Source organism: Sceloporus occidentalis, unplaced genomic scaffold (assembly GCF_023333645.1).
Source record: "Sceloporus occidentalis isolate IW3139 unplaced genomic scaffold, rSceOcc1.0.p SCAF_3, whole genome shotgun sequence".
Lineage (NCBI taxonomy): Eukaryota > Metazoa > Chordata > Lepidosauria > Squamata > Phrynosomatidae > Sceloporus > Sceloporus occidentalis.
Window position 1 is genome coordinate 3,641,366 of NW_028316983.1, and position 12,158 is coordinate 3,653,523.

The 12,158-nt window shown below is 44.8% G+C and overlaps 1 protein-coding gene across 2 annotated transcripts in view; it reads left to right on the forward strand.

The window, feature by feature from the left end:
* Positions 1-9,733, forward strand: part of LOC149315442 (interferon regulatory factor 4-like) — a 28,444-nt gene extending 18,711 nt beyond the window's left edge. The window contains exons 5-8 of one of the 2 annotated variants that reach the window (XM_089513467.1): positions 737-853; positions 4,734-5,129; positions 7,052-7,161; positions 8,633-9,733. In XM_089513467.1, coding sequence (XP_089369593.1) covers positions 737-853; positions 4,734-5,129; positions 7,052-7,161; positions 8,633-8,770 — 761 coding nt within the window. In that variant the 3' untranslated portion in view covers positions 8,771-9,733. The remainder of the gene's footprint in view (positions 1-736; positions 854-4,733; positions 5,130-7,051; positions 7,162-8,632) is intronic. The other variant, XM_089513468.1, reaches the window with a different exon arrangement.
* Positions 9,734-12,158: the final 2,425 nt, after the last annotated feature.

The following is a 12,158-nucleotide window of genomic DNA, read 5'->3' on the forward strand; positions in this document are numbered from 1 at the left end:
CTATTACAAAATCTGGAGGGGAAAAAACAAATCCAGAACTCTTTTGGTCCCAAATATTTCAGATAAGAGAAGACTCAAACTGTACAGTTCTAGATTTGCCGCTTTCACTTTTGTGGATTTGATTGTTCATGGATTTGATTCAGGCGTTCTCTCTAGGAATCTCTAGTTCCTCAAAAGTGACTCAGAAGTCATGCTGGAGGACATGGAGATTCCTAGAGAGAACCTTCTCAGTGGATGGCCATCTGTCAATGGGGATGCTTTGACTGAGAGTTCCTGCATGGCAGAATGGGGTTGGACTGGATGGCCCTTGGGATCTCTTCCAACTCTAGGATTCTGTGATTCTCCAGGTGCAATACCATGATAAATTTCTGGCAGATATTGACCATAGAATTGTGTTGGAAGCCCTAGAGATTCCTAGGGAGAACACTTCTCCAGGCATTTGTAAGTCCTCCAGCGCAATTCTATGGTCAACGTCTGGCAGAGTTGTGCTGTAAGACCTAGAGATTCCTAGAGAAGTGTTGTTTTATTTGCAGTTTTTCCACTTTCATGGAAGACCTGCGCCCCTAACCCCACCAAAGGGCCAACTTTACTCCCCCCCCCCCCAAGTTCTGGCTCTGAGCAACTTGCAAGCAGGACATCAACGTGGAAGTTTGAATTGAGGCGGGAGGTGAATTATCTCACTGCTTTAGAATGAGTAAGTTTTAAAACTTCCCGGCTTGTTGTGTCCCTTTACCAGGCTACCAGGTGAAAGGGGTTTTCTATGGCTGGAGCCCAGTGCAGTTTCGGTGTCATCCGAGCCCCCACTTTATTGGTCCCAGCTCCCAACTTGCAGAAATGGAAAGCATCAACTCAGGTAGGGGAGGAAGAAGCCATTTTCCCAAAGTGGGTCTGGGTTTAATGCAAGATGCATCCCGTTTAATCCAAAGTTTGGAAGAATTCCTTTTTGGACTTCAACTCCCTGGAATTTGCAGTCCAAATAAAGGGAATTTTCTAAGATCTGTGCTGACCAGTCCTGCCCCGGCCACTTCTCAGTGTGTCCAGTGGCTCCATGTTGTTGCTGCATTATTGCTGTTGTTGCTATTTTTATCCTGAACTTTCATCATGAGATCTCAGGGTGGCAAACCGATAAAGCAAGATAGACAGTTTCAGATTAAAATCAATAAATAATTTAAACAATATAAAACATATGGAACAATCCCAACGGGTTAGAAGTGTTTATCATCACCCCCAACAGCAACAATATCTTCTCCTCCTTTATTTACATCCTGCCTTTTCTTCTAAAACTCGGACTCAAGGAAGATTGTAGATGAAAATAAATACAAAAAGGCTAACATTAAATTGGAATTGATATTAAAAATATTTTGAACTGCTATTAAAATAATAAGGCTATTAAACTAATAAAAAGAAGTTTAAAAGCAATATACCTCCCTTGTTTTAAAAAAAAGTTTAAAAAGCAGTTCTAAACATTTCATTCTGTTGGAATGAAAAGGTTTTTGCCGACAGATAAACAGCAGGGAAGGTGCCCTTTTAGCCTCCTAGGAGGAGGATACTTGTCTATCAACACTCAACCAGCCAGACTTTTGAGGGTTAATGTCCAGAATACATCTTTCCCAACGATTGAGGTTGACATAAGAGGCTGCTGCCACACTGCACTTTGACACCACTTTAACTGTCATGGTTCCATCCTATGGACTCCAGGGATTTGGAGTTTATTATGGCACCAGAACTCCCTAACAGAGAAGGCTAAATGTCTTACAAAACTACAAATCCCAGAATTCCTTAGCATTGAGAGATGGCAGTTAAAGCAGTATCAAACTTTATTATTTCTGCAGAGCAGATGAAGCCTTAGCTGCTATTCAGTCATGCCAGAGAGTCATATTTTTCAAAGATGCTAAAAACCACAGGCTGGGAATGATGAACCCTTCTGATATTGGAGTATATCAACTCCATTGTGGTGTAGTGGTTTGAGCATTGGACCAGGGTTCATACCCCAGCTTGGCTGTGTAAACCCCACTGGCTGACCTTGGGCAAGTCACACTCTCTCAGCCTCAAGGGATGGCAATGGCAAATCCCCTCTGAAGAAACTTGCTAAGAAAACCCCATGCTAGGTTTGCCTTAAGGTTGCCATAACTTGGAAATTACTTGAAGGCATGCAACAATAACAACAACTCCCAGCAGCCCTATCCAGCATAGCCAATGTTGAGGCATGTTCGGTGTTGCAGTCCTGTACTAGAATACTGCACCGGCTTCAGGACCGGGTATGGGGTGGAGACTGCCATGGTCGCTTTAACTGATGACCTTTGTCTAGCCATCGGCAGAGGAAGTGTGACCCTGTTGGTGTTACTTGACCTCTCAGTAGCATGTGACACAGTAGACCACAACATCCTTCTGGAACACCTGAGAGAGTTAGGAATTGGAGGCACTGCATTGCAGTGGTTCCGCTCTTTCCTCTCAGGCAGGTTCCAGAGGGTGATGCTCGGGGACAGTCGCTCTTCAAAAACAGAGCTTAATTGTGGTGTCCCTCAAGGCGCCATCCTGTCCCTGATGCTATTTAACATCTATATGGAGCCGCTGGGAGAAATCATCCGAGGATATGGGGCCGGGTATTATCAGTATGCTGATGACACCCAAATATATTTCTCCATGTCCCGGTCATCAGTGACAGCGACAGATGGCATCCCTCCCCTCAACCAGTTTCTTCAGGCAGTAATGGATTGGATGAGGGAAAAGAAGCTCAAGCTGAATCCAGACAAAACAGAGGTACTTACGGTAGGGGCCCCCAAACCAGGTATTGGGCTGCAACCTCCAGTCCCAGAGGGGCTCATGCTCTCCTTGAAGGACTGTGTTCACAGTCTGGGGGTGCTCCTAGATCTGTCGCTTCACATGAGAAATCAGGTGAATGCGATGGTCAAGTGTGCCTGTTATCAGCTTTGGCTGATATGCCAGCTGCGCCCTTTCCTGGAACAGGGTGACCTCGAAACTGTAGTACATGCGCTGGTAACCTCAAGACTTGATTTTTGCAATGCGCTCTACATGGGGCTACCCTTGTGCCTAGTCCGAAAACTCCAGTTGGTACAGAATATGGCAGCCAGGTTGGTCACAGGAATAGCAAGGAGTGACCATATAACACCAATATTGAAGTCACTCCACTGGCTGCCTATTAGTTTCCGGGGACAGTACAAGGTGTTGGTCATTACCTTTAAAGCCCTCCATGGCTTGGGCCCAACCTATCTAAGGGATCGCCTGCTTCCATACAATCCGCCCCGTACCCTCAGGTCCTCTGGGAGGAATTTACTACAGCCCTTAAAGACCAGGTTGATGGCGACCTCCCAGAGGACATTTTCTGCAGCTGCTCCCAATTTATGGAATGGTCTGCCGGATGAGATCCGTCAAATTACCAATCTAGAGAGCTTTAAAAAAGCCATTAAGACGGATCTCTTCCCGGAATAAAATACTCGGCCACGAATAAGACTTCCCATCTAGTGAACTCTGCCCATGATGATTATTATTTGGATTAGTTGGATTTTAATATGAAGGTTTAATCTTATATTGATTATCTTGTTTTAAGGGGGGGCATTATGTATATATGGATGCATTTTAACTTGTTGTACGCTGCTTTGATTGCCTGGAAAAAAGCGGGATAGAAATAAAAAATTATTATTTTATTATTATTTATTGCACCTGCTAGATATATTGACCAGTCGGTCAGTACCACTTAATAGACCTCTTAATCTTACATTAATGGTGGAATGGTGAGTCACGACTTAACACAAATTCCATTTAGGCAGAGGCAGGAAAAGTGGGCTGTTTTCCTGTGTGTTCGCCCTCAAATTTTGCTCCCAAAGACCCCATGAAATTTGGGGGAATTTTTGTCACACATTCTCACACACAGGCTGCTTAAAACACAAAAGAGGTCTTTCTTTCAACAAGACTTAATCAGGAATTCAACTTCTCGGTCTCCTGTTGGGGAGAAAAAACTCCCCCTGGGCCTAAAATGTCCTAGAGAAACATGAGGACATGACAAAATTTACCCCCAGTGCTCTTTAGGGTGTTCAGAAAATGTGGGGGTTGATTTTAGGGGTTCAGCCATCTAAGGTTAGCTGGGGTGGTGGTCAATGCATCCCTCTAACCACTGATGGTTGTTACTGACTCCTGCATTTAGGATCTACAAGTGGGATCCAGGCCATTGTGTTTGAGTACCCCATAGTTTGGAGATTACTGTATATACTCAACTATAAGTCGACCTCATGTATAAGTTTAGGGTAGGTTCTGGGGTCAAAGTTATGGATTTTGACATGACCCATGGATAAGTCGAGGGTAAAACTTAGCTGCATGTAACAATGGATCTAAAGGATGAAGCAAAGAAAACAGTGCCAAAGAATTGACAAAATTTCAGCAGGCATTACTGTTTCTGCTCAGACTAAAGGCTGGATGGATAAGAGAGTAGAGGAGGGTCAGTGCTTTCAGGACAGATTACACTCTTGCCTTTCACCAGGGGATGGTTCCTTTTTTAATAAGAGTTAAAGTACAGTATTTACATTGACCCATGGATAAGTCGACTCAGGTTTTCTGGGTCAATTTGACTAAAATTTCTAGACTTATACATGAGTATATACAGTATATTTTATTTAATTGTTTTGTTTATGTGCTGCATTGCTCCCAGAAAGGGACCCAAGGTGGATCACAGACAAAATAATTTAAAACTCATACTTGCTCTCTTCTTTTTGCCGCAGATTGCTGGCTGCACATTCGCCTGTATTACTGTGATGTCCTGGTGAAGGAGGTCACCACAAGCACGGCCGAGGGCTGTCGGATCACCTTTCTGCCAGTGCCGGCTGATAACACTTGCCTTTACGGTCCAAGTGGCATGGAGCAAATTGAATTTCCTGCCCCGGCTGCGGTGGCTGGGAATTGTCAAGTGACCAGGGCCATCAGCATCCTGGAAAGGCTTCTCCCCTTCTTACACCGTGGGGTCCTCCTCTGGGTGGCCCCCGAGGGAGTCTTCATGAAACGGCAATGCCAAGGCCGGGTTTATTGGAAGGGGCCTCTGGCACCCCACAATGACAAGCCCAACAAACTGGAGAGGGAGAAAACCTACAAGCTGTTGGACACCCAGCAGTTCCTCCAGCGTGAGTCAGAGTTATCCTTTCTCCTGATGGAATGCAAAGATATAGCCATGTTAGTCTGCAAAATCAGTATGCAAAGAGATCGTATAGCATGTTTGACAGTAACCAAAAAAAGAAGTATTCAGCGTGAGGTTTCGTAGACTTGAGTCTACTTCCTCAGATGCATTTGGAAGTAGGCTTAAGTCTATGAAAGCTCCTGCTGCCAACTTCTTTCTTTCAGCCTTTCTCTTGGCTTAGTTCTTCATTCTTGTAGCTTTGGCTTCGTCCTTCCTGATTCCTCTGAGAACTCTACAAGCAGAGCTTGGGAAACATGATTTGTTTGGCACTACAACTCTCAAAGGCTGCATCTACATTGCTTCACCCTCTGAAGAAACTTGCCAAGAAAACCCCATGATAGGTTCATCTTAGGTTAGGGTTGTCATAAGTCGGAAAGGACTTGAAGGCACACAACAACGAAGCCAACCGATCCCACACTTTTCAGCCCTCCTCCCTCTATAGGTGCAAACTTGCTTTGACATTACATGGTTATAGCTCTTTGCTGTTGCTTTAACTGCCCTTGTAGGTTTTTTGTGGGTTTTTTGGGCTCTGTGGCCATGTTCTAGAAGAGTTTCTTCCTGATGTTTCACCAGCATCTGTGCCTGGCATCTTCAGAGAATGCCAGGAAGAATCTTTTCTAGAACATAGCCCGAAAAACCCACAAAAAGCTATGGATGCCAGCCATGAATGCCTTCAAGTTCACATTGCCCTTGTAGGATTTGTAGTTTAGAGCAGGGTACCTTGTATTCTCTGCCAGAGAGCTCTAGCACACTTCCCATTAATCTGAGGATTTGATAGTATGCCTCCGGTGGTGTTAAACCCTGGTCTGGAATGTTATAATTGTATGGTGTGAAAGAGACTACCCAAATGGAAAGGAAACACAGTCTTGGTGTTTTCCATCTTCCAGTGCACCTTCCAGTTACTAAATAGATTTTCTGTATCTTCCTCAATTCTGGGGAAGGATGGGGCAGGGCAGCTGTGCCCAAAACAGCCAATAGCCTCCAGCCATCAAAAGCCTTTCAAGGTAGTTGGAGATCCATTTCCCATAAAAATACGATTATTGTGGCTCTCTCTTTTTTCTACCAGCTATAAATATGAGGGGAAATGAGGCTGCCCTCACTCATCACATGGATGTCTTTGTGGAAGTGTTATTGTCAAGTGAAGCAATAATTGCCACTGCCAGGCTTTTGTTTAGTTAATAGCAAAGAGATGCTTCCTCAATGGGTGCTAATAACTGAAGGTGATTCTTCTTAAATGCTTTTGTCCAGCTCTTTCTCCATAAAGCTGTCATTTCATTCTCTCTCCCGCCACACTTACAGCACATTGGAGCTGCTTACTTCATCCATATTATGATTATTCTGGGCAGGAGCTTGGCAGAGTTCCTTTGGTGAACTACATCTCCTAGTATCCCCCCACATGTGGAGGATTGTGGGACCTATAGTCCACAAATGGAACTTGAGGAAGCTCTGACCAACAGCCATGCTGGGTTGGGGATTCTGGAAGCTGAAGGCGCTCAACCATGCTTTGACGCTGGACCTTTAATAGACTGCTTCCATTTTGGCCAATTGCATTTGGAATTCTTTTGGTATTGAGCCACTATCAGTACCCCAATGTAGCTGGAGGGATGAAGGCTGTGTGGGCTCAGTGGGTGGGAAGGGGAAAAAAGGTCTTAGATAATTAGGATGCTCAAAGCTGAAAGATTTTGTGTGCCTTCCTTCACCATAACCCTAGAAAAAGTGAACCAAGAGGATGTGGCTTGCATTTCCTTTCAACCTTGGCTCCGGTGGATGGAGGGGGCAAGAATGCAGTGTGCGTTGGGCTTTCTGTTCTTCCAGCACTGCAAGTTCTGTACAATCATTTTGAGGATCTCTCATGTCTTTGCCACTCAGAGTTACGGAGCTACCTGAGCGAAGGAGAGCCCCCACCGCAGTACCAGATCCGCTTTTGTTTTGGAGAGGAATATCCTGCCGCTGGCAACCAGAAACTCATCATGGCCCACGTAAGTCTTCTGGCAGTAGTAGCTATTTCCAGTGCTTCTGGTTTGTATTGTTTGATGTGCACAGCACTAGGTTTGTTTGTTTAAAACTATTGCCTGTACCCAAAGTTATACATGAAGGTAGCACACCTGCTTCAGCTGCTTTTATTGGACCTCTTTCTACTTGTAGCAAAAAATCACTTTCTGGGAAAAATCCTTCTGGACCTCTGGTGGAGCCTAAATCATCACCAGCATAACTCTCCACTGATGTGGGGTAATAGTTTGCATTTTGGACAAGGACTCTGGAGACCAGAGTTCAAATCCCCACTTGGCCAAGGTAACCCTGGGACACTCTCAGACTCAGAGGAAGGCAGGAGAAAACCCCTCTGAGCAAAGTTTGCCAAGAAAACCCCTTGATGGGGTCACCTTAGGGTTGCCAAAAGTCAGAAATGACTTGAAAGCACACAGACAACAAGAGCTAATGGCATTAGTTGTCTGGGATGTGAAGACTGTTCCTTCTTCCCCCAGCTACACCTGGGCAACTGGAAATCTCCCAGGCTCAACCCATGGCCAACAGAACTGTCCATGTGCAGCTGGGAGAGAGGGATTTTATCTTGGATTTCATCAGTACAAGGCTGGGATTCTGGACTCTTCTCTCCAATATAAACGCTTGTATGTAGGGTCGTAACCACAAAGAAGAACAAGGCACTACAAAACATAGGATGTTCAGGAGAAATGTAGTGCATTGCAAAATAAAAGCTGAAAACAATAATAGAAATATACATTCATTTCACAGGGCTTATTTTCAGCTCTGCTGCATTTTATTGTGTACTTAACCATATTTTTTGATGAAGTTATCTTGGTTAAAATGCCTTGTTGGCTTGCAATTTACTTATAGAATTCTGAACAAGACAAATGCTTAAAACTTGTACTTTTATAGCAACTAACCCTTGACTGAATCTACATTTAAATTATTCCTTTCGTTTGTCCATTGTGCGGAAATTAAGGTGAAAATCCTTTCAACAATTGCATTGTGTCCTCAAGCAACCCATTGCCTAACACCTTTGCTGTCCTTTTCCCCTCCACAAATGAAACGCACCCTGAGCTCTGGGTGCAAGTCTTGTCTGCTGCTGCTGCTTCTAGGAAAAAAGAACTTTAGAAAATCCACTAAATGCATGAAAAACCATGAAAATATCCTCTACCATCGCAAGCTCTCGTTACCCTCAAATTCTTCATTTTCCTTTGCAGTCCATCTCAAAATAGTGACAGAAAATGTCACACTTCCTGGAGCCATTTGGAGTAGAACTGCAAAGGAAAACTGAAGTAGTTTGGCTTCTTGTAGTCAAGGAAGAACTTTTTGTCTTTGAAGGGGTTGCTGAGCTACTGGAAGCAGGATGTCCTCTTGCTACTTGAAACAAAATGAGCTCCCCAGAATGTCCCTGTCCTCATCTGCTCCTGCCTTGTGGTGACCTCTTACCTATCATCATCCCCTTAGGTCGAACCAGTCTTTGCCCGTGATATTGTCCTTCATGCCCAGCAACTGGGGCCGCGGTCACTCCAGGGATCTCTGTCTTGCAACTTGGACTCTCCCAGGAACCTCACCCAGATCCTGAAGCAGCTGTGCTTACCTTGACTGCCCTGGAAAGGAAGTAGAGAAGCCTGGCTTGTTTGGAGTGGGGAGCAGTATCTACCAATGTTAAATTTCATCCAGGAGAGAACCGCTGGCTGCCTTTAGCACTGACCATCTGCTGCACCCATTGCAGTTCAGGCTTCTTTGTCGCCTGGCTTCACTGCCAGGAATGCAAAGCTGGCCTGCTCTGAAATCATCTGTGAGTCAAGGATCCCATGTTTGGTCCAGCTTTCAGCATCAACAAATGACATTTCTGGCCTGAGCTTCTCAGACTGCAGCTGAGGCTTCCATGTGCTTCTTTAGTAAAGGGAACAGGCACATAGGTCACCACATATCCTGGGAAATGCTGCTTTTCCTGCACAAAGCCTAGCCTAGTCTGAGGTCCTCTTGGGATCCCTTCTTCCCTGTCCCAGGTTGGGATGTGGGAGAGGGCCTTCAAGGTTGTGGCACCCCACAGTCGTGGTTGTGCAATGCCTTCCCTTTGGAGGCCACACTGGCAGTCAATCTCGACCCATGGATGAGACATCTCCAAGACTCGCGGTCTGCAACTGCTCTGTTTAATTCATGTAAACTCATACCTATGATCTCCCTAATAGATAGTTTTTTGTGGGTTTTTCTGGCTCTGAGGTCATGTTCTAGAAGAGTTTATTCCTGACGTTTTGCCTGCTGCATCTGTGGCTGGCATCTTCAAAAGAATCCACATTTAACATTCATTGTTTAAAATGCATCATTTTAAGTCCATTTCTTGTGCTTGCCACTAGAGAGAGCCAGGAACCCACTTAGCAAGAGACTGTTTTGATCTCTTTGTTTTCCATGTTTCATTTTAAAAGGCTAAATATCCTCAGTGCCTTAATCCCCATCACCAGCGCTCACCTCAAATTAAGCAAAGAAGTAAAGAAACTACTAATAGTGATAAAATAAAATGACTTTTTTTAAAAAAATAAAGCATTTAAAAAGTTCACAAAATGGTGTGGTAGAGTCATGATTTCCTACTTCTAAATCTTGTTTGATGAGTATACGGTGCAGATCATACAGTAATATTCAGTCCCCTAATGTCCCAGAACTCCCTGAACCTCACATCAAATTAGAAGATTTTTACACTAGGGTCAGTTCTGTAACAATAGCAATCTATTATTCTGCACAGTTGTGCAATCACACTGTAACAACAAAATAAAAGCAAAGCAAAAATGCAGTCACGTTCTGGATACAAAAGCCAATCGGGTTGCTGCAGTTAGTATAGTGTGAATGGATGTTATGCACATGCATTGTTATTGCGCTACTGTGCATGTCCAAGAAATACGGTTTAATCCCATACAGAACAAAATAAAATTTCTATATTTAATGACATGATATACAGTATATACAGTTCAAATAAAAGAATGCCCTATAACTCCAAATAAGACAGAAATCCACTTGGAAAACAATCCTAGCATTGAGAACGGATTTCCTCTGCCCAAGTGCAGTCTGGGGAAAGCTCCCCAACAGCACAAATGCAATAGCGTGAATGAAGCGCAGTTGGCAAACCATTCACAGGGTTTCCCTGTTAATATGAAGTTACGGGACACAAGAGAAGTACTGGATGAGCGCAATTGCGCTGTAATGACGGGAGCATTCCGCTTTTCTCCCATTTTATAACCCTGTGTAGTAATCTCCTTAGCCTAGTCATTCAAGATGAGGCAGCTTGCTTCAGGTAACAGATTCTGGGGTATATTGTAGTTCCTGTGTGTGGAGAAGCTGTCAGAGCAGCTTTCCTAGCAATAAAATGGGTGGGTGACTTTCTGTGCTTTCCCATGCTTATAGTCTTAAGAAGACATGACAATAAAAGAAAAGGGAATGGGGAGGGAATAGGAAAAGCATAGGCACCACTTCTTAAGAGAGACATCATGGTATAGTGGCTTGGGTGTTGGATTGCAATTCTGGAGACCAGGGTTTGATTCCCAGCTCAACCACAAAACCCACTGGGTGAGTCGCATGCTCTCAGCCTCAGGGGGAGGCCATGGCAAACCTACTATGAGCAAATCTTGCCAAGAAAACCACATGTCTTAGGGTTACCATAAAACAGAAAGCAATTAAAGGCACACAATAATGACAAGAATCAGCCACATCTTAAGATCAGGTTCCTTGGCATGGTGACATGGTTACTGGTTGACAGTTGGGCAAATGGCAAAGTCTGATGGGAGCTAGCAACTCAGGTGAACTGATGGTAGCCCAGCTTTTTTTCTCACTTCAGGTCAGTGAAGTAGCCGCAACTGGATTTTAAGGGCAGTAAACTGACAGTTATATAGCTGTGATGCTACTCCTATGTATCTGTGAATAACAGTTGCTATGTGGTGGCGCTTACTTCTGAGTAAACAGGCATAGGACTGTTTACCAAGACAATGGTGCTATCTGGATATTCCAGGCACGAAGTAGAAACTGAGCAGAGGCAAATGGAACAGTTCTTCATTTAGGCCCCAATCGTCATCCTCCTCAAATCCACAGGGATGAGATCGGCGATAGTCGGCTGGGCAGCGGTGTGTCTCCAATTGTTGCCGATCCCTTACCAGACATGTCAGCTCATGTCAGTCTGATGCTCTTGAAAAAGGGCTGATGGAATTTGGACCACTGTTTCCAAAAGAACATACAAATGTTATCATTTTGGACTACAGCCCCCAGAATCCCTTAGCCAGGCTGGCCACTTAGCTGTGCCAGCCAAGGGATCTTGGCAGTTGTAGTTCCAAAAAAGGACCATTTCCAAGGCATGAAAAGTAACCATCATTCTGTTTTCTTCCATGTGAGTTAGACCATACCTGGAGAACTCTGTGTCCAGTCCCAGGTGTTGCCATTCAAGAAACTCCCTAGGATGTGGGGAAAGATACACACATCCCAAGGTGTGTCCAACACAAACCTGGTGCCTCTGGGGTTGGTGTGCCAAAATGATGCAACTGCCACACCACAGCTCCTGACCAAAACCAGAGCCCAGACAGAGCAAGGTTTGTCTGGGAAAGGCCCTCTGATGCAACCGCTGGCATCCAAGCCGTCTTGGATAAGTACTGATCTTGCCCAACGTAGTGGTGGTTTCCCCACTTTGTTTTGTTTGACGTCTCCTTGGCTTAAAAAGCGAGTCGTAGCCTCTGTGTCACCCCTGCTTTCTCCATCCCTCAACTCTTCTCCTCCCCAACTCCGTCTGGGAACAGCTCTGCCCTGGTGGCTGAGGTGGCATTTCCTCCCTGGGCTGGAGGAGATGACAAGGCTTGGCCTGTTTGCTTGGAAGCGGCTGGTAAAATTGTCTTGCTGGCTGCTGCTCCTGCCAGCCCCTCCTCTCTGGCTGTGGGCAGGAGGTGGAGTCGGACAGTCCCTTCTTTAATTTTTGCCTTTTCCAGAAAAGAGGAAGGCTGGACCACAGCAGAGT